General features: G+C 42.9%; 1 protein-coding gene across 1 annotated transcript in view; it reads right to left on the bottom strand.

Annotated features, from left to right (window-relative positions):
* The window catches only part of LOC146834616 (atrial natriuretic peptide receptor 1-like), a 961,499-nt gene that overhangs the window by 418,123 nt on the left and 515,849 nt on the right, over positions 1-27,527 (bottom strand). The window contains exon 17 of the mRNA XM_085602083.1: positions 20,711-20,723. Coding sequence (XP_085458209.1) covers positions 20,711-20,723 — 13 coding nt within the window. The remainder of the gene's footprint in view (positions 1-20,710; positions 20,724-27,527) is intronic.

The raw sequence follows: 27,527 nt of genomic DNA, 5'->3' as shown, positions 1-27,527 counted from the left end.
GCATCCTAGGACCGGTTTCTGGCTATCAGCCGTCATCAGCCAGGGTAGCTTGACTCCAGTGGCGTAGTGAGCACGGGACCCACGTCTGGGCATACCCATTCCACTTAGGGCAAAAAGCGTTCCAACAAACAAATGATGGACGGAATGCTGACAATGCAGACATTCTCCCCCAGTCAAGAGATCTGGGTTAAATCCATCGTTCTTTTGCCCACTACGCCACCCCAGTTCAGACATGGCCATATGCAAATCAGTCTTGACCCTGTGCCTCATGGGAACAGTCCAGCCCGAACTGCCAAGCCATGTCTTCCCTGGACCGGAATCAAGCATCCTAGGACCGGTTTCTGGCTATCAGCCGTCATCAGCCAGGATGGCTTGACTCCAGTGGCGTAGTGAGCACGGGACCCACGTCTGGGCATACCCATCCCACTTAGGGTGAAAAGCGTTCCAACAAACAAATGATGGACGGAATGCTGACAATGCAGACATTCTCCCCCAGTCAAGAGATCTGGGTTAAATCCATCGTTCTTTTGCCCACTACGCCACCCCAGTTCAGACATGGCCATGTGCAAATCAGTCTTGACCCTGTGCCTCATGGGAACAGTCCAGCCCGAACTGCCAAGCCATGTCTTCCCTGGACCAGAATCAAGCATCCTAGGACCGGTTTCTGGCTATCAGCCGTCATCAGCCAGGATAGCTTGACTCCAGTGGCGTAGTGAGCACAGGACCCACGTCTGGGCATACCCATCCCACTTAGGGCGAAAAGCGTTCCAACAAACAAATGATGGACGGAATGCTGACAAAGCAGACATTCTCCCCCAGTCAAGAGAACTGGCTTAAATCCATCGTTCTTTTGCCCACTACGCCACCCCAGTTCAGACATGGCCATATGCAAATCAGTCTTGACCCTGTGCCTCATGGGAACAGTCCAGCCTGAACTGCCAAGCCATGTCTTCCCTGGACCGGAATCAAGCATCCTAGGACCGGTTTCTGGCTATCAGCCGTCATCAGCCAGGATAGCTTGACTCCAGTGGCGTAGTGAGCACGGGACCCACGTCTGGGCATACCCATCCCACTCTGGGCGAAAAGCGTTCCAACAAACAAATGATGGACGGAATGCTGACAATGCAGACATTCTCCCCCAGTCAAGATATCTGGGTTAAATCCATCGTTCTTTTGCCCACTACGCCACCCCAGTTCAGACATGGCCATATGCAAATCAGTCTTGACCCTGTGCCTCATGGGAACACTCCAGCCCGAACTGCCAAGCCATGTCTTCCCTGGACCGGAATCAAGCATCCTAGGACCGGTTTCTGGCTATCAGCCGTCATCAGCCAGGATAGCTTGACTCCAGTGGCATAGTGAGCACAGGACCCACGTCTGGGCATACCCATCCCACTTAGGGCGAAAAGCGTTCCAACAAACAAATGATGGACGGAATGATGACAATGCAGACATTCTCCCCCAGTCAAGAGAACTGGCTTAAATCCATCGTTCTTTTGCCCACTACGCCACCCCAGTTCAGACATGGCCATATGCAAATCAGTCTTGACCCTGTGCCTCATGGGAACAGTCCAGCCTGAACTGCCAAGCCATGTCTTCCCTGGACCGGAATCAAGCATCCTAGGACCGGTTTCTGGCTATCAGCCGTCATCAGCCAGGATAGCTTGACTCCAGTGGCGTAGTGAGCACGGGACCCACGTCTGGGCATACCCATCCCACTCTGGGCGAAAAGCGTTCCAACAAACAAATGATGGACGGAATGCTGACAATGCAGACATTCTCCCCCAGTCAAGAGATCTGGGTTAAATCCATCGTTCTTTTGCCCACTACGCCACCCCAGTTCAGACATGGCCATATGCAAATCAGTCTTGACCCTGTGCCTCATGGGAACACTCCAGCCCGAACTGCCAAGCCATGTCTTCCCTGGACCGGAATCAAGCATCCTAGGACCGGTTTCTGGCTATCAGCCGTCATCAGCCAGGATAGCTTGACTCCAGTGGCGTAGTGAGCACGGAACCCACGTCTGGGCATACCCATCCCACTTAGGGCGAAAAGCGTTCCAACAAACAAATGATGGACGGAATGCTGACAATGCAGACATTCTCTCCCAGTCAAGAGATCTGGGTTAAATCCATCGTTCTTTTGCCCACTACGCCACCCCAGTTCAGACATGACCATATGCAAATCAGTCTTGACCCTGTGCCTCATGGGAACAGTCCAGCCCGAACTGCCAAGCCATGTCTTCCCTGGACCGGAATCAAGCATTTACAAGGCAGCTGTCTAGGAAAGTAGGATCTGCTTCTCATAGTTACCCCCACTTTTTGCTTGATGTTACACTGTTTTTTACTAGTCTGACTGGGATCCTGCTAATCAGGACCCCAGTCTATCTGCTTTCTCCCTAAAATGTTATGTCATGTACTTAGGTATACTCCAGATTGGATACTGGGGTACCCTTGTCAGTCCCTAGTATATTGTGCACATGTACCCAGGGCCTAGGTACCCCAGAGGCCTCCCATGGGATGAAGCATGTATTATGCCACCCATGAGAGGCCGTGCAAAATGGAGCTAATGGCCTGCCATTGTAGCCTGTGTAAGATGGTGCATGCACCACTTACTTTAGATATAGGTTTACTATATCTATAGGTCACTACACTTAAAATCTATAAGTCACCCCTATAGCAGACCTTGACAATCCTGAAGGCAGGGTGCTGGGATTTATGTGAGAGGGTGCCCCTGCATGAGCAGAGCACCCCCGCAAATTTCGGAGACCATTCTCCCGGGTTGTTGGTGACACAGCCAGACATATAGGTAGAGGTGCATTATATGCTTGCGTAAAATGCTTTCTCGAAAACAACTGTAACGAACCATGTCGTGTTTGGTATCAAACAGCTTGGAATCATACCCCCACACCGGTAACCGGTGAGGGAGGTATGATTCCACCCTTCAGAAGCAAGCTTTGTGGGGTCCCTGGTCTTCCCGGCGTCAGCCTTCTCGACCCAGACAGCACAAAGTAGTTGCTGCCGACCAGAGACAAATTTCTGTCCTCCTGCTGCTGAGCCAAGCTTGTGCAGAGGAGGGCAGCACAATAGGCATCCTGTCACAGGGAGGTGTAACCACCTCCCAGACAGGATTTAGTGTATTGGGTGGGTGCACTTCCAAAGTGCCTGAAAGTCTGTACAAGGGGCACATTTGGTGTGCCTGTGCATAGTCCAGTTCAAACCAGTCTTGGGAGCAGTTGGCTCCTGCTCTGGTGCAAAACATCGGAGTAACCTCCCCACTGTCCTGGCCCTCCCTTGGGAGGGTCCCCTGAATCTGTGCAACCCTCTCCCGTGGGTACAAAAGGGCTTACCTGGCAGTAGGATCCTGGATTTGATGTGTACAAGATTCAGATCAGGAAACCACTGACCTTTGACCGTCTGGACACTCTGGACTTCGAATGACCCCACTTCATCTCCCTCTCCTTCCAAAGCATCGTCGTTGCCCGTGCACCATACAGGCTCCATGCAGGGCCTGTGGAGCATCAAGGACAACTGAAGTATCTCTTTGGGGTGAAGGAGTCACTCCCCTGCATTCGCAGGCACCGTAATGCAACAGACTGGTCTGCTGATCCTGAGCTCCTGCAGACTCCGGAGGCTCCAGCAACACAGGACATGGGTTCCTACGTCCCTTGAGGTTGAGCTACCCTCTCACCAACTTTTGGGGACTGCATGACCTTGTTGGTGTTCCCCAACTAAGTCCTCGGGCTATCAATAGCTCCATCCTCTGCACACATTTTGTACAAAGGACTTTGGCCTCCTATTACTCTGTGCCCTGCAAGCTGTTACTTTGTGAAACTGCTAGAGGTCCCTTCGGAAGTCCTCTGCCTTCGGCCTGTGGGTCCATATGAGGGACAAAACTGCTTTTTTTGGGCTCCCCTGGTTGCTCCAGGCCTGCCCTGCCTCCCCTTGCTGTGGTGAGTCCCCTGGTCTTTGCTGGGCCAGACCATAACCTTCTTTGACCTTCTTTGTGGGTTGCCGCTGCCAAGGCTTGTTGGTGCTCCCGCCAGACACCTCAGTAGTCGACATGCTTCATGGGACAGCTCGTATCCGGCTCCTGGTCATCCTTGACATCTCCTGGTATCTGCAGCAGTCAAGGTCTCCTTCTTCACACCGGAAGGACCCGACATTGGTGGGCATTCGTCTACCGAGCCCCTGGTCACTCCTGAGTGACCCAAACTCTATCCCCTTTGCTTTCAGGTTCCTTCCATTAAGAATCCACCTGTGGGTTCCACCGGACACTTTTCTTCTTTCAAGCAGTGGCATTTATTTGAAGACTCCCATTAAGAAAGACGACGGTTTCCGACGCCACTTCATCTCTATGCACCCGGCTTCCCTGGGATAGGTAACTCTGGCACTTCAGTATCCACAGGTGGGGTGCCTCTCCAACCTTCTATGTTCCAAAGGGTTTCCTCGTAATCCACTGGGAAGGGTCCTTAAACTGTAAAACTGCAACCGCGACTATTGCATTGAATTGCACGGAGCACACGGTCGTGTTTGCACCCGTCCTCCGTGGGGTCCCTTCTTACTGACCTTGGGTGGTTCCTTGGGGTCCTAGCGATTCTACATTCTCTAGATACTGTCTTGACTTGAGTCGTGGTTCTTATACCTCTATTTTAGTAAATGGTTTGGTCTCCCCGGGAGCCCACTGTGTATTAGTGCTACTTGCGTTTGTTTCTGTGCTACAGTATTGTGTGGTTTGTGTTTATCTGCGTGTAGCAGATACTGTGAGGTATCTAAGGTGTGTTAGAACTTTAAATACATATTTTTATATCTACTGTGTGGTTCTCCTTTCATTTAACCAATACAATAAGATTGCATTCTGGTAAAACAAGCTGCTTAACATTTCATCAAGACTAAGCCTGGAGGCTGCTCTCCACAACTACCACTTGGATAGCTTTCTAAGGTTATCTCAAATCACCATAAGGGTTGTTTGGACTGGTACAAGGTGCCCACTTTAATTAGTGGACATTATATACCAGGCCAACTTCTCACAGCAACGTTAAGCAACATAACATGGCTTAACACTGCCTTGTAAATAAGGCCCCCTTTCACGCTATACTTAGCATGAAAGGGGTGGGCAATGAGTGTTATGGTGGGCGTTCTGCCGCAACACCATTGATTTTGACGCTGCCTCATATTTACAAGGGCGGCATAAATATGGGTCAGCGCCAGAAATAAGACCAGGGAAAACAGTTTTGCAGCACACATAGACACAGCAAAAGGCTTTTGATTGTTTATGTGCAGGAAGGGACACCTTGCTGCTCATAAACAATCCTTAACAAAATTATGTTTTGCAACATCTATGTGTGCTGCTTTAAGCAGCACACATAGAAGTTTCAAAACACCATTTAAAGATTGTTTATGTGCAGGAATGGACACCTTCCTGCACATAAACTATCTTCCCCTCAATGCAGACACCCTTGCACTATGGTGCAAGGGTGCCTGCATTGGCACTAGGCTGATAAATTTAGCGCAAGCTCAGGTGGGAACGCAGGGCTGCACCATATTATTGTAAATATGGTGCAGCCCTGCGTTTCAGAAGTGGCAGAGCCTGGAGTTAAGCCAAGGAGGCTAACACCTGGCTCTGCCACTTCTCTAGTAAATATGCCCAATTGTGTCCAGTGTTGTCCCAAATGTCTACACTGCAGTGGAGCTTCCATGCACCCTGGATCTGGAAGTTTGGTTGCTCTGTTGTCAGACAAATTGTAACAGTTGAAGTGCAACTGTTTACAATCTCAGTGATCTAAGCCAGTCTGCTCTTTTAAAAGGAGAAGTGTACTCTGGAAATACATTTCTCTTTACTTGGTGCATCTTGGTCACTACAGTGGGCAGGGATTTCAAGAACAGAGAGAGCCCAAGGGTTGCAATTGCGACCTCTGGTGACCCTAAATGATGTTAATGCAGAACACTCCAACAACCGTGCACCCAGCACCTGGAATCTGCCATCTGTGAATCTACACTTCCAAGTGGTGCCATCCCACTCCTGGACCATTGGAAGTGGGCTTGAGGTGCTTGCCAGCCTCTGTGGACAAAGCTGAACTGGCGCATCTAGTCTGCTGTGTAGAGCAACCCCAAGCAAAATTGATGCATTGTTGCTGCTGCATGGATTGGACCCATCCCAAAAATCTGCATTGCCTCTGCAGCCTGTTAGGAACCGCCACTGCGTGACACATCCTCGGCAAAGGCCCTCACGTCCCTCTTTGACTGCAGCCTCGATGATGAAGATGAACTCAGTATCGCAGCCCCTCAGCTCCTCGAAACTGATGCATTGCCCCGACTGCGGAACACATCCTAAACGCCGAACTCTGCATCGTCGACGGGATCCTCGACGATGATGCAGGACCTCGTATCGTAGCCTCGTCCCACCTCGGAACCAATGCATTGCTTTAGCTGCGCAATGTATTTTCCACACATATCCTTGCAACGCTCCTCAAAGCAGGATTTAAGGTACTTTGTTGAGGGTGCCTAACTGGGGACCTGTAGCTGTCCCGTGCTCCATTGTGGTCGGCCCGAACTTGTGACTTTGTCTCAGTCCACAGTTTAAGCTTTGTGCTTTTTGGTGCTATTTTCACTAAAATCTTTCAAATTGCATATCACTGGTTCTAATGATTTGATTTTTGTCATTTTGGTAGTGTTTCATTTATTATAAATAACTCTGTTTTTAGATCTTGCCTCAGACAGAGCATGCACTGTCTTAAAGAGACATGTATTCACTACGTGTGCTTCAGTCCACCAATAAACTTCCAATTTGCTGGCTCCATTGTAGCTCCCATATTCTTTCTCCCCTTTTCTCCATAGCATGCATGCATCACGCCTCTTCCTGCATTTAGCCCTCCCAGAGAGCATGGACCAATTACTACAATCCATCCACTGCTCCCATTTTAGCAACTGTTTAAAGAACTACTTTTTCTTTGTTGAAGAGCACTTCACACAAGCACTTGTGTTTTCACTTGCTATATTTCTGTAAGCAGGCCTGTAAATCTTGTTCTTATCTTGTCACATTTGCTGTGCATTCAAAGACCAATGTCAAATGGATCCATCAGCCTGTCTTTGAACCTAGCCACAGTCATCGTGCTTGGATTCCACAGGGACACAATGTATCTTTCACGAATCACCATAGCCGCAACCAGCTCTGTTCTTTCTGAGATCGGACTATAGTTTTTCAGTACTTTGCTGATGTCAGCCTTCACACTTGGCTCGACAGCGATACAATATGTCTTTCATCACACATCATAACCACTGCCTGCCCCTTTCATTTTATGATCAGAGTATAGTTATTTATTACTATGCCGATGTCTGTGTACACGCTCAGCTTTACCGAGATAAATATGTATTTTATCTTACCATCAGCAAGCTCTGATTATTTTGTAACGGATTGATTTTTTTCACTTATATGGCAATGACAGACACCGCGCTCGGCATACTTGCAATTGTACATTGCCTAGAACGTATCCTAATGACTGCTATCTTACGACGAGGCCCCTGAGCACTGACCAATGTGCATGCTGACGCTGTGGTTGGTGGCAGCATCTCGTATATCTAACAGGACTTCTCTGCTACGCTTTATCTCAGAATGTGGCAAGGAGATGGTACGGTTGATTCACTCAAACCCCAAACCAATTGGTAAGATCTTTCGTTCACATCAATGCATTGAGTAATTCCTTTAAGTCTATCCCCACTGTTGAATAAATTTACATTAATGTTTGGTGAATGACTGTCACGTCTGTTTACGTGATGGAAAAGCTAGTCAAGTTTCCCCTTTTAACCACAAAATCAATCGAACCATTGTTTCTGGGTTTTTAACCCTTTTGGATTTTTGTGAGTGCTGTTGATTTGCTCCCCCTCTTGGGTTATGCCTAGTTAGATCCAATCAGATTTAGTCATTACATGTATTTTGAGGTTTCTTTGAGAACCTTGTTTCAATGCATATTTTATGCATGTTTAATTTAGTGAGACAATTTAAACTATAGTTTGTGATTTACTGTCACATCCTTTTAAGTTACTAGGATAACTACATGATTGAAAAGACCACTGTTTCCTAGTTTCTGGGATTAACCCCTTTGGAAGTCTTGGCTAGACAGCAAATGTGCTGTCTCGAAGAGACTGTTGTAGTTGGTGTAATATGACACAGTTAACTACAAGGTTGGTCAAATTTATGCAAAGTGGGAAGAACGTTTTAGCAAACATTAAATGCCTTTTTATTTACCTTCTTCTCATCCGCCATCCGCCACCCTCCCATGTTGGGTTGCTCTCTGCCAAGCTACCAGAGGGTTGAGTACAGGTTAATTTAGGGTTGGCTTGTGCCTCGCCCTGACAAGGATTGTGGTTGCTGCTTGACTAGGGCTTAAACCCAAGTCAATTAACAACCACATTTCTTACATACCCTGATTTCACAATCCCCTTTCTTAGACAGCAGAACAGTCACTCCGTTTCACCATATTCCACAGGGTCAAATACCATAGCAGCCACTCAGGAGAGATTGTACAGGATCTGACAACATTCATATCACTTAGGTTACAGCAATCATTCAAACTCAACTTCAGACAGCAGTAATAAATATAATGCTAATGTCATGACAAGCTCTCAGTAGCTTTCCACAAATCATGAATTATCTTCCTTATAGGTAACACAGTGCCATCAGCAATCAGTGAAATGGTGACTTACATTAGTAATGAGCGCACACAGATCTCTATGAATTTTCAATGAAATATTAGCTGTAATTGTTTTTTAAAACACTCTTATTTATTCTCAAAATATGAGATTGCAATATTCAGCCAGCCAGTCAATTTGTCCCCAATTCTCAGTTTGAAATTTTTTGAATAATGCAATTTTTCACTAAATACAATGTAACTAATTTTATCCCAGAACATAAGCTTGCAATATTTTAGTACATTAAATTGCCTTCAAAGTCAAATTTTAATTTGCAATTTTTTTCCAATAAACGCTTATAATTTTCTGACAATATACCAACCAAGAAATACCATTCTATCATTTTCAGTAAATCAAAACACACTTTTCCTATTCATCATGTTTCCACCACCCCTATCATATGCCAAACACTGCCATTATCTTGCCTGGTAGCCCTATTATGCAAGTCACTGCAATCAAATGCCCATGTATTCCCATCCTAGGAGAGTTATGTCAATTGTGTGTCCAGATATCTTCTATATAGTGACAACTTGTAACATTAGCCGAGACAGCCACCCTCCTGTGCTAGTCATTGCCTTCATAGGTTTGAATACATTATCATAGCTTTTTTTTCATAGAGTTGTATTGCCATTTATAGGTAACTGTATTACAGTTGCATACAAGAGCATCATTTGTTTCATTTACCATTTACAGACCACGTAATGTTGCAGGGATTCTGCTCATGCACAGAACTATGCGCAGGAAACCAGGACCTCAGTGAATTGCGGTGTACCAAAAACTCACCTCAGTACCCAGAACCCCTATCCAACTAGCATCAGTGTCTCATTCGCTCTTCGTATCATCTCGAAGCTACCAATGATTAGACAACCCAGAACATGCGACTTAGAGTACTCTCAGGAATGGTGGGAATTAGAAATACCTGTTCGTTATTATTCTCATATTAGTCCACAAAAATGTTTATTTTATAAACTACGTGTCCTAAGATGCAGTACTTTGGCTAACATAAGCAGACAAATGATTAAAAATAAAATCATCAGCATTGTTACAATACCATAGAAAATGAAGGGAGAAATCATATTACAAATGAAAGTGGAAGACAACCACCCTCCCTTCGCTAGTAAGCTAGTATTATTAAAATAATAGAAGGTCTCTAGGTTTGAATGGGGAACCCCATACCATAAATAACAGCTTAGGTGAATCACATAACAGGATTGGCTTTGCTCTGTGTCTGAAAAGGTCTTCTCTAGAATGTGTATCTCATGCATGCAAACTGCAATATTAAAGGCGCTCGAGTTTCAAATATTTGCAGCTGTGTGCGTGTTATGGCTAGAGCGTGGGCCGATCAACCTGAATTCCAAAGCATACATTGTTTGTTGGCCCTGACTGTTTCTGCACACAATGTTCAGACCAAGGTCGCGGTGCACGTCTAGGGATGTGAACAGAGCGTTCTCATGTGAAGAAAAAGCAAGCAAGCAGTTTTCATATAATAACATCTATCTACAGTGTTGTGTGCAAAAGCAGCAAAAGTGGCAAGATGGCGTTTTAATGTCTAAGACGCATATGCTAACATAGCAATGTGTATACCTGTAGCTCCGCCTCCACTACACCCTCCCTTGATCGGATCACGAACAAAATGGGGACAGAAATCAGGAACGCAGAGTTCAAATTCGACAGAGACAGAACATAGTGCATGTATTGGTGATCCATATGATTGGCAGTGAAAGTTCGAAAAACCCGCTTGAAAAAGAAAAAATACCTAACAGTGGGGAAAAAAAAGGAGAGAAGAAGGGAGAGAAAAAAATAAAACTCCAGAACTCTTGGATTGTTCCACATAATCAGAGACAGAGTCAATCCATTAACGTGTAAGCACAATAAGTAGCAACAGTCTCCAAAAGGAAATCATTATAATGTTCTGTAAACGATTCCGCCATCCCGTCTAGCAAAGTAAAGGAACATACATGTTCTTCGATTACTTGAGCCTGTAGCACAATCAGAGGACAACTTACGTGTTCTTCCAGATAACTTCCAGCCAAGAAGTTATACGCTGCCCTATAGATATCCCAATTCCCTAGGACTCCATGTGCTGCGCCACAGGCCATAATCCCGATACCAGAACAGTCCAACTTATGAGCCACTAAGGGACTCATCAGTCGATCATAATCCGGGGCAGGAGACACCGAGTTCGACAGGCACAAATCCAGAGCCCATTCGAATGGACAATCTAGGCAATGAAAAATAGGTTGCACGCAAGTAAAGTACAAAAATCGGAAGGACAATCCATAGGCCACGCTTCAAGTGGCCAGTGGCAATGTTCCATAATATTCAAGCATCCGGTTACGAAGTTGGAGCAGCCGGGGTAGGTTGTCGTGTGGCACATATTTTGCAGCCATTGCGCAGCAAGCAGACCAACAGGAGCACACCAGCCGTGAGGGCGAGAATCAACAGGAGCCCACCAAAGATGCTGGAAAAAATAGAATGAAAAAATGCCGGTATCACACCAAAGATTGTTTGGAAGGAGGTCACGAGGCCGGAGCCCACAACTTTGTAAAAATGCGCCAAGCTAGTAGTTGACAAGGCATTGAATATAGTGTGAATCAGAGCACCGAAATGAAGGGGGATATCAGTATTTAAAAGCGCATGCACCTCAGTGCGGGTGTTTGCTAGTTGAAGGACAAATGTTTCACGGGAGGAAGTCAAAGCGACTTCTTTTTGAGACAATAGAGCCCTTATTCTGCTCATCTTGCTGAACTCTGCATTCAAGGTTGGGATGGAAGGCCAGATGGAAACATCCAGTCTCCCATGCGGGGGTGGGAAAAGGACATTTTTACAGCAGACTACTCGTTGAGAGACAGTCACAATTTAAGGAATTCCCACCAGCATCCCACCACAAGGCTCATTATTCAATAGCAAGTAACTACCGTTAGCTAATAATGTAAAAGTGGGTGTGATGGCTGGCACAGGAATCCCTTTTAGAACGCAAGTCAAATTCGGTGCCTGATCATTGCACGCACCATGCAATTGTATGTGCCTACAGACAACCGAGTGATCAGGTGTGGAAATACATTCCTCACCTTTCAAATAAACTTCCCTACCTTCTCTCATGCACCTGTATGTAAATGGGAGTGACCAAACTTCATGCAGGAAAGCCGTACCCAATGGTTCATATCTGCCTAGGGCATAATGTTTCATACATGAACTGAACTTAAATAAAGGAAATGGCAAGGTGATTAACCCGTGGATAAGCCACACAGCGGAGTTCAATTCGGCCACAGAGAAAGGCAAAGGTTCTAACTTTTCAATATGCAGTAATGAATATGTTGCATCTTTCATGGACATGAACTGTTGTTTCGCAGACAGATTAAACGGCAGGAATAAAGACGATGTATTCATGTAGTCCCAGGGAACTTTCCCAGCCTTCAATGTTTACAAAATCCATGCAAACTGCATTATAGAACGCAATTGATTTTGACCACGATATAAAATAGACAGATCATCCTGCACAATATCCACAACAGACGAAATTATATTATCTAATGTGTAAATTCTAGAAGAAAGGGTGTTAATGTTATTATCGATGACAGCTAGCACTTTTTCCAAATTGGCTTGATCAATAGCTCTCAATCTGGAAGCAGCTTCAATTTGCGATAATTTCTAAACCTCGTTATAAATAGCATACACCCACCTTTTGGACCTGCCACCCACAGGACCCTTAACAAAATCATTCAAATCTATTGTGTCATGTAATTTTGATAAATGAAGCTTAACAGATGCCAATGAGGAATGTTGCAGCCAGTTCTGACATAACTTCCCTACAGAGTAGGTTGTAACTGAATGGGAAGATTCAAGAGGGGGTCCACATGGACCTGCGTATAACCAGGGTGGAGACCCAAAAAACGATGTTGACAGGAATCCGAGCTCTTCTACCATATCAACCATCCCTCATTATCTAAATCGGAAATGTTGAAGGATGTATTAGTAATGTACGACTGCAACTCATCAAGGGACAAATTTGTATGATTATCCCAATTATGATAAGCACTCAGATCAGGAATAGAGGGGGAATTCATCTTTTTAGAAGTAGCCAATCCAAAGCAGGTGGTTTGAAAAATAGTAGAAATCAAAAATAACATGTGGTTTGGGATACGGCAAGCACGATGCAGAGCTTCAGTCCCTCGCACCTGCCATGTCTTAGAACCACAAACAGATTAAAGGTCAATAGTATCTTTCCACAGCTCATACCCCCCGATAGCCAATTCATCCATAAAGGACTTGGAATACAATAATTTAGTGTGGGTCAGCCTAACCTTTGAAGCTGACTCCACCGCCACTTTAAAATAAAAGGCTTCAGGTTTAGAAACACTGAAATCAGTAAAATATGTAAATTTGTTCACTAATGTGATGGAGCTGCCTTCCATTGGTGCCGGACAATGTTCCCATTGTGTATAATTTACAAAATTTCTAAACGTATTGGCTTTATGTAGGAAATGATTGCCATAGTGTTGGTAGCAAAATAGTTCCCCATAATTAGCAGTGTTTAAATACAAATCTTCAGCATCAAAGGCAGCATAATATTTTAAATCAGAAAACAGTGCCTCTATGGCCTGAACGTCCCAATCATCAGAGCGGCTGTTTTGTTTCACAACATCATCCATAGAAACACGAAGTACATTGGGGACATTAATCACCTCTGTGGGACCATGAATTTGAAATTTTACAGCATCCCACATAATCCCATCCAACACAGGCCAGGCAGTAATATTCCCAAAAGTCTGGTCCCTTTTCATGATTTGTGATGAGGAGTGGGGGGCCAAAGTTCATCAATTAGTCTAATTGTAGATCTTTCGGTGAGATAGTGTCCATTTACAAGACGAAAAAATACCACCACAAATCCAATGGACATAAACAAAAAAATACTTATGAGCAACAGCCAAATGTAAGTCCAAGGGGCTATTTAAAAATGTCCCTCAAACCAAATAGCAAAAATAGAAACTTTCGATTGGGGATTGGAAGTCATAGAGTTAGTGTCAAATGAAAAACGTGACTGGTCAATTGCAGTAGATTGTAAACCAGGCTACGACACATCTGTGGGAGAAGCATACTCTGTATCTTCAGATTGACCACCAGCCGGTGGAGGCAACAATTAGTAACTGTAAGCATCTCGATGGCAATGTCAGAGCTGGTTGTAGATGCCGGAGCCAAACAGAATTTCTCAGCATCGCCGGACAAGAGACCGCTGAAGTCATACTAAGAAGAATCGGCCACTCGCTGAAGTTTGACATTGTCAATGGAGATGTACTTGTTATCCTTGCGACCAGGAAGTGGAGGTAAAATGACTGTTCTCGTACCCTGCACACCAAGCACTGGTACTGGTGCACGATAAGAGGGGCTGAACTCCTCCTTGTTCTCCACCTTCTCACGGACCAAGTCACAACCTCGAGGTAGCCAGCCGACTACCGGAATCTGAAGCGCAGCGTCAGTTGCGGAGGGCAAGTGTTCCTTTGCAAGACTGTCTCTGGTCTCTTGCAGATTCTGTAATACAGCACAGTGATCATCTACGTCAAAGGGTGCGGCTGACGCCGCCATGTCTAGACCATCAAGGTCCGGGACAAACATTTTTATTCCAAAGAGCATTTCGTATGGGGTCCGCCCACCCAGAGACCTCCTAAGGGAGTTCATTAAGTGCACGTTGTACGTTATACAGATGGGCTAACAGGTTCCTGCCAGTGCCTAAAACTCTAGCTGTCAGGGATTGCTTTAAGTCACGGTTCATTCGCTCCACAACACTATTGCCCTCAGGCCTGTATGGAGACAAAAATTTGACTTGGACCCCCAAAGACCTCATGGCTTCCTTGTACGCCTTAGAGGCGAACACAGGACCCTGGTCAGAATGAAGGGTTCCACATGCGAAAATTCCCACAAAGACACGTAAATTCCTGATGACAGTTTGAGCATCAGCACTCCTTTGTGGCCATACCCAAAGAAAACGTGTGCATGAATCCACTGCAACGAAGATGTACTTATACGCAGTATCAGAGGAGAAAGGACCGCATTGATCTAGATAAACACACCCAAGAGGTTTATTAGATATGTACAACTGAGTTTGTGGTGGGCGCACAGCAGTCGAAGGTTTAATCTGCGGGCAAATGTCACAATCAAGAACATAAGCACGAGTCTGTTTATACAACCCGCGCCACCAGTAACGTTGTTGTAAGAGAGTAACAGTCGCTGAAACGCCAGCATGGGCAGAGGCCATACCTTCGTGAGCCGCTGTTATCAAGGAAAGTCTGCAGTCCATGTTGGGAATCAATCTGTCACCAACGTCGTTAATTCTCACATAGGGAACTTTATCAGGACTTAACTGATAAGAGTACCGAGAAGGGAAACCTCTAGGGTAATTACTTCCCTTCTCTGTTGCAGTAATAGCTGCCAAGATGTAATCATCAATCTTACTTTTGGATCTTGTAACTGCTGCTACTAAATATGTCGCCACTGCTGTTTTCACTGCTTCATCAGCTAAGCTGTTACCGACAGCGATGCCCAAGAGTGTGAACTACATTCACAAGAGGCAGATTCTGTTTAAGTTCTGCCACTCGAACCCAAAGCTTTTTATGCTTGATTGTGCTGCCTTTGGAATCGCGATATTCATTCTGAGACCAAAATAATAAATTGTCATTAAAAGACTGAACACAGTAAAACGAGTCACTCACTATAAGAGTTGTAACTCGTGGATCAGCAAACTCCAGTGCTAGCACAAGAGCACGTAGCTCCGCCAATTGTGCGGTACAATCACCCAATGACTGCGTATGCACGACATCAGACTTGAATTCACCATTCACGAAAGTACCCGCTACAATTGCGCAGGCCGCAGAATAAGCATGCTTCAATTCCGTCGCCGGTTGCGCCGAACAGTCTGTATAAATGACACAATGATAACCTTCAAGCGGGCGCAAAGACAGAGGAGCTGGATGAACAAATTCATACTGCAAGTACTCCTGCATCTGTAATGAGGCATCAGAGATGTAGGTGACATCCAGTGATGTCAAGGAAGTGGCCCATTGTATCCAACGTGGATGCAAAGCTTTAGAATTAGGTATACTGGCCTTCGTCACTGCCTCTAGGGCAGGATAAGGTGTCACAACCAACATGCGTTTTCCTTGCGACAGCGCTCTCTCTTTCAGAATCGCCATCTGAACCACAGTCAAAACTTTCTCGACAGTGGAAAAGCGCATTTCAGCCGAAGTGTACAAGTGTGATTTGTAAGCAATGGGGACTGTGTCGCCCTCATTGAACGTTAAGTATGTGAAACCCACTGCGCCCGGCACTATTCTTATAACCAGGTTAGTGTGGTTATCACGTGTCAGTAAGTATTTCGAAGTAAGAAGGTCAGCCTGCAAAGATTGCAAGATAGCTGAATGTTCTGGCAGCCAGCCTGATTTGGAAAAATTAGGTTGTACCAAGGCATATAGCAGCTTGATACGCTGAGCATATTTGGGAATATAGGTACGCCCGAAATTTAGAAAACCCAGCAAAGATTGTAATTTCTTCAGTGTTGTTGGAGCACGCAGACATGCACACTTCTCCAGGAAGTGAGGGGCTAATCCTCGACCTTCATTGTTGAGCTCGTAGCCCAAAAACAACACTGTATACTCTGCAATGTGAGACTTCGCAAAGTTGAATTTGTAACCAAAGTCCGCAAACATAACAATGATGCGGTCCACGCGACACAGATGTGGCCATAATTCGTTGTCTGTGAGATAGATATCATCAACATACGAGTACGCATCAGGGTCAATGCTCTCTAACAGAGAGACTACACGTGTGGCAAAGACGCCAGGGCTGTTTTTATAGCCCATGACTAATCTCTTAAACTGTTTTTGTTTGCCGCCGGAAGTAAAGGCTGTCCTCTGACTACTAATAGAGGACAGATTATGGCTGAAAAAGCCATTAGATATGTCAAGTGTGGTCTAAAACCTTTTTCGCACGAGACTATCAACGAGGGCAGAACTGTGGGTATTCTGTACAGCACAAGTCCGACAATGAGAGTTTAAATGCCGGTAATCCAAAACTAGGCGGTACGACCCATCAGGTTTAGTTACAGTGAATAGAGGATTATTCATCGGTGACACACAGGTTTCGATAACACCTTGATATTCCAATTGTTCAAGGATTTCTGCGACGTGAGATCTAGCTTTGCGGCGCATGGGATATTGGGGTTGCAGCTGGGGCAGAGACCGTAAAGGAATCTCATGGCTTGGTGACAATTTATCCCACCCAACCTGAGTACGGTACAAAGCCGGAGCAAGCACCTGGGCCCACTCTTCTGCAAATTTCTGAGTGTGATCCTTTGGCACAGTGTGCGCGAAAGACGGGAGGATTACCTCCTCCCCTCTAGGAGCGGCCAAAACGAAAGCTGGGGGCCAGTCCGCCTCTGCCAACAGAATGTCATATGTAGAGGTCAGATTATCCTAAAAAATCCCCTGTATTGTACGTTGTATGTCACCTTCAATTAAAAGGACTATGTCATATAGTCTGTCAGGGGGAGCCACTGTCGAGCAGCGTTAGTGCCCATGTCAGGTTCCGAAGCTGCGTTCTCACTATCTGTGGCATACCTCGCTGTTAGTGCAGCAACTTTCTTCTTCTGAAACGGGGGACGTTGACGTGCAAACTCATCCTGCTTGCCTTTACCGTTAGTGCCCATGTCAGGTTCCGAAGCTGCGTTCTCACTATCTGTGGCATACCTCCCTGTTAGTGCAGCAACTTTCTTCTTCTGAAACGGGGGACGTTGACGTGCAAACTCGTCCTGCTTGCCTTTACCGTCAGGCTGATGGGGTTGCTCACATCCTTTTTGGGCACCCAGTCCTTTGCCACGTTCACCGCCACCAGACTGTGAGACCGATGTTTCCTGTGAAGAACGAGGAGAACGTTGTTCAGTGACCTGAAAACTAGCAGGTGACCTAATTCTAGTACGATCGCGCAAATCATATGTGCGTTCACTAGTTGCCTGTACAGGTGACGCGGGACAAGACCCCTGTTTCTGTTGCTGCTACCCCTGTGTCTTAGATCTCCAACTTTGTTTAGGAAAAGCCAGACGATCATCCTTGAAAGATGAACCCATCTTAGTTTGCTGTTGCACGTATGCACTTGGAACAGAAGGCTTAATCCCTAAACTACTGCGGCCTATGCTTCTATACGCCTCCACAATAATTTTAGGTAATTCTCGGGGCTTATCGTCTTCGTTCACGAGGGCCAGACCGTTCGCCACTTGAAAGTGAACCGCGTCTCCCTTGAGGTTGCCAAGAATGAGAGTGGCAACCACGTCGAACACACCGACAAGCCTCATTCCCAACTCGACTGCTGCCTCCGGACCGTGTTGATCTTGAACACATTTCATCATGGAAGGAAGCACAGCCATAGATGGGGTGCCGAAGCACTTCGAGTAGACCGCTGCAAAAATTTTACCCCAGTTCTCCCAATCGGTCACTTCTGGGACTAAGTCTTTCTGCAAACTAATGGTGAATATCCTGTGTTTCTCCACAGGAGTAGTGTGCGGAAATACTGCTTCCAGCTGGTCAAATTTCTCAGCAAGCCAATAAGGCAGGTCGTCCTTATTCTGGGGGCGCTTGCCCATTACCGAATTAACCATGATGGGACTAATAACAACCCTGCCGGGCCAGCTGGTTGCCCCGCAACAACAGGTGCCCCTACCTGTACATTGCGCGAAACATATTGCACTAAAGGTTAGGTGCGCCATGTTGCAGGGATTCTGCTCATCCACAGAACTATGCGCAGGAAACCAGGACCTCAGTGAATTGCGGTGTACCAAAAACTCACCTCAGTACCCAGAACCCCTATCCGACTAGCATCAGTGTCTCATTCGCTCTTCGTATCATCTCAAAGTTACCAATGATTAGACATCCCAGAACATGTGACTTAGAGGACTCTCAGGAATGGTGGGAATTAGAAATACCTGTTTGTTATTATTCTCATATCAGTCCACAACAAGAGTATTCAGAGACACAGTAAAGTTTAAAATGTTTATTTTATAAACTACGTGTCCTAAGATGCAGTACTTTGGCTAACATAAGCAGACAAATGATTAAAAATAAAACCATCAGCATTTTTCAATACCATAGAAATCATATTACAAATGATAGTGGAATACAACCACCCTCCCTTCGCTAGTAAGCTAGTATTATTAAAATAATGGAAGGTCTCTAGGTTTGAATGGGGAACCCCATACCGTAAATAACAGCTTAGGTGAATCACATCACAGGATCAGCTTTGCTTTGTGTCTGAAAAGGTCTTCTCCAGAATGTGTATCTCATGCATGCAAACTGCAATATTAAAGGCGCTTGAGGTCGAAATATCTGCAGCTGTGTGCGTGTTATGGCTAGAGCGTGGGCCGATCAACCTGAATTCAAAAGCATACATTGTTTGTTGGCCCTGACTGTTTCTGCACACAATGTTCAGACCAAGGTCGCGGTGCACGTCTAGGAATGTGAACAACAGAGTGTTTTCCCATGTGGAGAAAAAGCAAGCAAGCAGTTTTCATATAATAACATCTATCTACAGTGTCGTGTGCAAAAGCAGCAAAAGTGGCAAGATGGCGTTTTAATATCTAAGACGCATATGCTAACATAGCAATGTGTGTACCTGTAGCTCTGCCTCCACATGCATCCATGCTATCACCACCCGCCTCTTGTCCAAAACCAGCCCCAGGTTGACAAAAACGCATGCCATCTTCATAGGTTAGCCCTTTCCTTTGTGTGCCCAGGACCTCATCATATGACAGTTGTTGACATTATATGCCAATGCATGCCCCATAATATGCCAGACAGGAACAATATATTCTGATATATTCCACATTTTATCCCACAATTGATGTCACTGTGTACCCCTGAATATCATCTTTTATATGTCGGTCATCACCATTTCATTCCCAGAAATCACTATCAGATGTTCTTTTTTATGCTGCGGACAATGGTCCCCACCCACACCAGTGGCTAGGGACAGTTTAGTACACTATACAACTCCTGCCTAGCCCAATGCCTAAGTCTGGCCTTGCCACTTTACCCAAGCTTTCCGGACTCTTGCTTTTTCAAGGCTTTGTTATCATGTTGGCGATCAATGTAAGGCCAGGTTCCCTTCCAGAGTTGTACATTAATGCCAAAGCTCTTTTAACCCACCACAAAGTGGTTAGTGACACTTTACAAAAAAACCAAAAGAAAATTGTTATTGCTAATTAGTACCATCAATTGCCTATGTATTCCTCATTCTAAAGCAGTCAATATCATAATATTGTCGAGTACCTCACAATTAGACCCAGTGCTTGCAAGATGTGTCCAGGGATCCTGGTTATATGTAGAAAAGCATGCATATGCGCGCGCACGCACGCACACACACACACACACTCACATGCACACACAAAAAGATGCTCATAAACATGCACGCATACGAACACACACGAGCAAATAGACAGATGAAATGTGTAAGTTTAAGCTGTAAAAATACACATACATATGAACATTTAATATCTGATATCAGGTGCAGTCCAATGCATTAAAAAGAAGTTCTTTCCTTAGCGGTATCTTTCCTCTTAGTCTCTTCGGGCTCAGTTGTAGGTCTCACCTTAGAGCCTAAGTTTCAGCATTGCATGTGAACAGTGACATGCACGCCCTTGAAACTTCCCTCTGGGAAATTGCATGTCTCATACCTTTTTCTCTCGCTCCTCTTACCATTTATGCAAATGTCCACATCTCCGTATTACTTCAAATGACTTATACATCAAATAATATGCTATTTTAAAAAGCTCGTGGAGAAATGACCTCTGGTGATATGTCCTTGCAGTCTACCCACCTTCTCAGGTTTGACAACACAGGCTAGAATCTTGGAAGAACAAACTCGAGCATTACAGTTTGTCGAAATTTAAAAGGAAACTGGCAGAGGGCAGCGGAGATGGTATTTGACAACTATTACCTCCTTATTACCTACCTTGTTGCATTTCTTACTTAATGACGATATACGCAAGATGTATGACTTTGTCACGAGTCATACTATTTCTGCAGAAAGGCACTCTAGAAAAAACAAAGCCAAGATCTTAGGTTGTAAGTAACGCCCACACCTTCCTCCCTGCTGACAACATGCAGAAAGAAACCCAAACGCCAGAACACTTGCAAGTGAACAACTCGCCTAAAGTGGGCACATTCAGACTGTGGTTGTATGTTCAGTCAAATGAACAAAATACAATTCTAAGGACGGTGAATGTTTCTCATCACACCTCTCAGAGAATAAAAAAACTATTCTGGAACATGACAGGAGCCAGAGAAGCAGCCCTGTCAGCAAAAACATAGGGTAGGGGTGTGCAGGCAAAACCTCGGAGGAAAACATATCTTGTGTCAAGAACATCAAAGACAAAAATATTGTGAAGAAAAGTTTCTATAGGTAAGCAAAGTTTTACTATATATCACTGAAAAAACCATAGGTTTCAGAGGCATTATAGTTAGCTGGACATTTCCCTCGTACAAAACCCTAGAAATTCCCCTGTTATAGTTAGTTCAGCTAACTATAACTTGCGCCCCCGCAATGCACTGCTGATGACGTCACATATTACATCACTCATGACATGGTCAGTGACATCACTGATGACATCACTAATGCCATCTTAAATGACATCACTGATGACATCACTGATGACATCATCCATGTGATAAATTAGTGCATCTTCTCACACCCTAATTTAACCTTTGATACACCAACTCAAAATTTCAGATGGCCATTTTGAAAACCATAGATACTCCAATACCCATAACTACATACCCACTCATTAACTCTTAGGTCTACATACACCTCCACTCACTCACCTGTACAGTCACTCATACTTATAGTCACTCCGTACAAGACTATAATATGCATTTATACACCTATATAGACACTCACACACCGCCAATCATCCATTGAGGTACAGACACACCTAGTTAGTCGTGCAAGTAATTAAACACAGTCCAATTTACTCACCTATACAGTTAAACACACTCAAGTTCACTTGCTCATAAAAATAGTACCACATTCTTATGCTCTTATACAATCATTGATACAAACACACACTCATCCATACAGCCACTCTCACAATCACACACTCTCACATATACCCACTTATATACTCTTACACACATATATACTGCATTTCACATATGTAGTTAGACACACATGTACCACTGAGATATACATTCAATCCCTAACACACCCATACATACACTCATCCAACCATACAGTTCATCACAGATGCACTCTTAAAACCATGCACCCATAGAATAACCCATTCACACATCTATGCATAGAGTCACACACACCCTACCCACACAAACACTCAGGCACCCATACAGATACTCAGACAACCAATCAATAACCCATATAGACACTCATATAGGTATTCACAAAACCATGCAGCCACTTATACACCTACACACAGACACATACATATATTCACACAGTTTAGTCACTAGTCTGCAGTAAGATACATTTAATGACTCACTTATAGAGTCAGTTACGCACCTAGAAAATCATCCATTCACACACTTGTACACCCACTCATTCTTCCACAGGCCTTTCACTATAAATATATAAAACATATTTAAACTTTACAGAGATTTATGATTTCTGATAAATCTAGACATGTGTCATGTTCTATGAGTATTCAGTGCAATCATGCACAACAACACTTATAGAACACCCTTTCAACGCAAAGTGTTGTGCATAATGAGGTTGTATTTACATGGAGTAGAAAAAGTACACAGAGTGCCTTTTCCTCTCTTTGTAAATATAAAAGACTGTTTTGCGCAATAACTATGTTACAAAAAGTGACATATTTCCGGTTTTAAAATTCCTTGCGAATGATAGAAGGTAAGCACAGAGTTTTGTCTGCAAAGATGCTCAAAGAAGAATGATTGAAATGATTGCGGTCCTTCAATAGGTACAATGGGAAATATTATGAACCCCTCAAATCTCTTTTTTTGCAGGTCACATGATATCTGATTATGGTCAGATTTCAAAACTACATAGGTATAAACAGAGTGTTTTTAGAAACGTGTTTCAACTTTGTAGCTTCTTACAGACCTCGCCATTCTGCATATTGAGACTTAGTTAAACTTACCTTCACAATAATAGGAATAAAAAATGGTATACATTTTTTTCATATTTTCATTGCAATCTAAATTCATATAAATTGCTTGTTTTAAAATTTGGATCTGTGAAAGAAAAGAAAAAAAAAATTATAACATGTAATAACACAGCATAATTTCCACAAAGTAATTTGTTTGACTTTTTTGCTGTTCTCAGAATATATTGAATTTCACTAGAAATAGTGATTTCAATCGTACTCATCACTTAACAGTGGGCAAAAAAAAACCAATCAGAAAGATTGTTAAAAAAACCCCAACATACTATTCTCAGTAAAATACCAGAAAATACGAGTCAGTTACGCACCTAGAAAATCATCCATTCACACACTTGTACACCCACTCATTCTTCCACAGACCTTTCACTCTAAATATATAAAACATATTTAAACTTTACAGAAACACACAGTCACTGGATGACGTCATCAGTGATGTCATCAGAGATGTCATTTGAGATGTCATTAGTGATGTCATCAGTGATGTCACTGACCATGTCATGAGTGATGTAATATGTGACGTCATCAGCAGTGAATTGCAGGGACGCAAGTTATAGTTAGCTGAACTAACTATAACAGGGGAATTTCTAGGGTTTTGTACGAGGGAAATGCCCAGCTAACTATAACACCCCTGAAACCTATGGTTTTTTCAGTGAATTTCTTAGGTTTTTTTAAATGCCAATTCCTAACTATAACGCCCCTGAAACCTTTGGTTTTTTCAGTGCATTTCAAAGGTTTTTTAAATGCCAATTCCTAACTATAACGTGCATGAAACCTATGGTTTTTTTAGTGAATTTCAAAGGTTTTTTAAATGCTAATTGCTATCTTTAACTTATCTCTGAAGATATCATGTTTAATGATTTTCATTGGATTTCTATATTTTTCAAATTCAGTGTGTCAATTTCATTAATTTTGTTTTTTTTAAAATACTTTTTTATCACCATTTTTTAAACTTATTTTTTCAATTAATTCTTTTGAAGATTAAAAAATATTATTTGAATTTAATGGGTTTTTCAAACATTTTTTTTATATTTTTCAAAATAATATTATTACTATATGTTGAAAACGTTATTTTATATATTTTTTTCCATGTTTTTGGATGCGCGCACCCTATGCGCACCGTTCTCGATCCCTACGCGATAGCATCCGCGCATGGTATGCGTCCGATATGTGTTTAGTGAGCGATCGCAATGCGACCTGTATGCGACTCCCAGCCTATACGCAAAAAGTTTGATGTACGTAACGCAACATTTACGCGCTTCCGCGATGCGTCATCTGCGTCTATGACGCAGTAGGTGCGCGGATCCCACAAAATATTCAACATTTAAAAAAACATATATATGTATTTCATGTGAATATTAATTGAAGACAAACTCTAAACTCGTGTTAAAACTAATATATTTTTACATCTAATCCTATAATTTTTTTTAATTCAATTTCGCGGATGCGCGCTGGGTGCGTGCTGCGTAAGCGTAGGGTGTGCGGATCTCATGTGACCTGCAAAAAAAGAGATTTAATTGGTTCATTACACTTCCTGTTCTAACTATTGGAAGACCCCACCCAATTCAATCATTCTTCTTTGACCTTCTTTGGAGGAGCATCTCTTTGCAGAGAAGAAGATTTTTTAGACTAAGTTTACACTTTGCTCTAACTTTTTTCAACTAAAAATGGCTTCAGGGCAGCAGGCATCACCTGCATCTCCTCATACATCTGAGGATGAATTTTTGGAGGAGGCACCACCCAAAGAACGTTTTTCTTCAGTGGTATGGAAATTTTTTACTTTTCCCGAGGGGCAGAATAAGACCAATGCCACCTTGGTCATGTGCAAGATTTGCAAAAGAGTGCTGTCGCGAGGGGATCCTAACAAGAAATACTCGTGCGGCACGGCAAGTATGATGAAGCACCTGAGGACCCTTCATCCGAACAATCTTGCACGAGAAGAGTACCGACGGATGAGAAACACTCCTGCTCCTGCGCCTTCCACCTCAATGCAGCCGAGCACTTCAAGAGTGCATCCATCAGCCCAAAACTTGGACATCCGTCCTCGATTTCAATATTTAAAAGTGCTCTACACTAAGTGCAATGCGACTTTGTGCTACGGTGAGCAGTCGATCGATCTGATCTGCCGCCGGCAAGAAAGTCACATTTGCTAGTTCTTTTTGTTTTTGTTTTTTTTTGTTCCCTGAAGTTCATTGTTTGGTTCCTCCTGAAAAAAATCACAACATTGTTAGAAAAACCCAAAAAAATATATAAAAGAAGAAAGAAGAAAAAAAAAAGTTCTTGTAAGAACTAACTTTCCTGGTTTAAAAAAAGAGCTACATTTCTTTGTAGTGTGTGAAAGTTTAGATGAATGTATGTGTAGTACGTAATTGAGTGAATGAATGCATTAGTAGCGTATGGTGAATGTATAAGTGCAGAACTATGAGGAAGTGCTGCAGCATCACACAGTAACCTCTTTAACTACAGTGTGCTGTAGTACTTCCGAAGCACAGGGATGCAACATATGTACATAAATATGTTGCAAATCTATGCTTCTTTCTACACGGCTGCTTAAACTGCAGCCATGTGGTAACATTAGGCACCCTTGCACCATAGTGCAAGGATATCTGTGTAATGTGCTGTTTGTTTTTCTGCAGGAAGACACACCTTCCTGCACAAAAACAATGAGAAAATACATTTTTCTCCTTCAATGTATGCTGAACATTTTAGCATGCATTGAAGATATAAAAATGTGGAGAAATAAAAATAATTTTCCATATTGTACTTTCCTACACCAATTTTAGAATGGTGCAGCATTCACATACATATCGAGATTTATGATTTCTGATAAATCTAGACATGTGTCATGTTCTATGAATATTCAGTGCAATCATGCACAACAACACTTATAGAACACCCTTTCAACGCAAAGTGTTGTGCATAATGAGGTTGTATTTACATGGAGTAGAAAAAGTACACAGAGTGCCTTTTCCTCTCTTTGTAAATATAAAAGACTGTCTTGCGCAATAACTATGTTACAAAAAGTGACATATTTCCGGTTTTAAAATTCCTTGTGAATGATAGAAGGTAAGCACAGAGTTTTGTCTGCAAAGATGCTCAAAGAAGAATGATTGAAATGATTGCGGTCCTTCAATAGGTACAATGGTAAATATTATGAACCCCTCAAATCTCTTTTTTTGCAGGTCACATGATATCTGATTATGGTCAGATTTCAAAACTACATAGGTATAAACAGAGTGTTTTAAGAAACGTGTTTCAACTTTGTAGCTTCTTACAGACCTCGTCATTCTGCATATTGAGACTTAGTTAAACTTACCTTCACAATAATAGGAATAAAAAATGGTATACATTTTTTTCATATTTTCATTGCAATCTAAATTCATATAAATTGCTTGTTTTAAAATTTGGATCTGTGAAAGAAAAGAAAAAAACAATTATAACATGTAATAATACATTTTTTACAACACAGCATAATTTCCACAAAGTAATTTGTTTGCCTTTTTTGCTGTTCTCAGAATATATTGAATTTCACTAGAAATAGTGATTTCAATCGTACTTATCACTTAACAGTGGGCAAAAAAAACACAATCAGAAAGATTGTTAAAAAATAAACAACATACTATTCTCAGTAAAATACCAGAAAATACAAATCACACATATATGAAATGCTTACAGTTTACAACATTTTATAACTTTAATTTATAAAAACTGTAAATGTTGCCGTATTAAAATAATCACCGAATGAATGACCACCAAAAAGTCCATAATTCAGAAATATACCTTTCCTTGAGGCCAAATGGTATTTTTGCACTTCTTCTTTGTGTAAATTGTCCAATGGTAGTCCTATTAAATTATAATAATAAAATACTCAGAGAGTGAATTATCTTCCTAAAACTTTGGCTTTAAAAATATTAGGTAGGAATTTGGTAATTCACTAGGCAAACGTTGTTTGAAAACCAACTGGGCATCATTACAAAGTGTCCAGCCTTTGTCACATTTTAGATAGGAAGTGTAATGTCCAGATGTGGTGGAAGGACCATCATGGAAAATTATTGCAATTGCTATAAAAGTCCTTCCTGATATTGATAGTTGTGCTGCTACAAATTGCTTTATTAAAGTATCCAATTTTCTTCCGTCAGCTGTATAACGATGCATCATTAAAATGATGTATTTTCCATATTTTGTTAAGAATAATGATAACATTTCTGATTTACATTGGCTACACTCCATGTTTTGAATTGCACCTTTAACTAATTTATTGAAAGACACTGATTTACAGTCTGGTAATGTTAAATACAGAAATCTCCCAGTGTCTACATTGGTGCTACATGTATACATGCAATTTTCACAATGATGCTCCCATTTGTAAGAAAGGCCAAAAATATTTTCTATTGCTACACCTTCATTTTCAAAAATGGTAAGCATATACATTAAAAATTCCTGAGCATCTTGTTGGACATTTTGTGTAAATTGTGTAGAACCAGAACACACATCCAAAAGACTACGAACATCTGGAACAGATTGTATTTTCCTTCTATCTGTTGTCAATTTTTCATAAACAGAATGCAACAGAGAACAAAATCTTTTTTGCCGATTCTCCATAATTTGCTCTTGCAAACCTTCAAGATAAAAAACACAACATTGACCACTACATTAGCAGTTGACACCAG

Source organism: Triturus cristatus, chromosome 4_2 (assembly GCF_964204655.1).
Source record: "Triturus cristatus chromosome 4_2, aTriCri1.1, whole genome shotgun sequence".
In the NCBI taxonomy this organism is placed as follows: Eukaryota; Metazoa; Chordata; class Amphibia; order Caudata; family Salamandridae; genus Triturus; species Triturus cristatus.
Note: the sequence above shows the minus strand (reverse complement) of the source record. Positions and strands in the feature narration are given on the sequence as shown.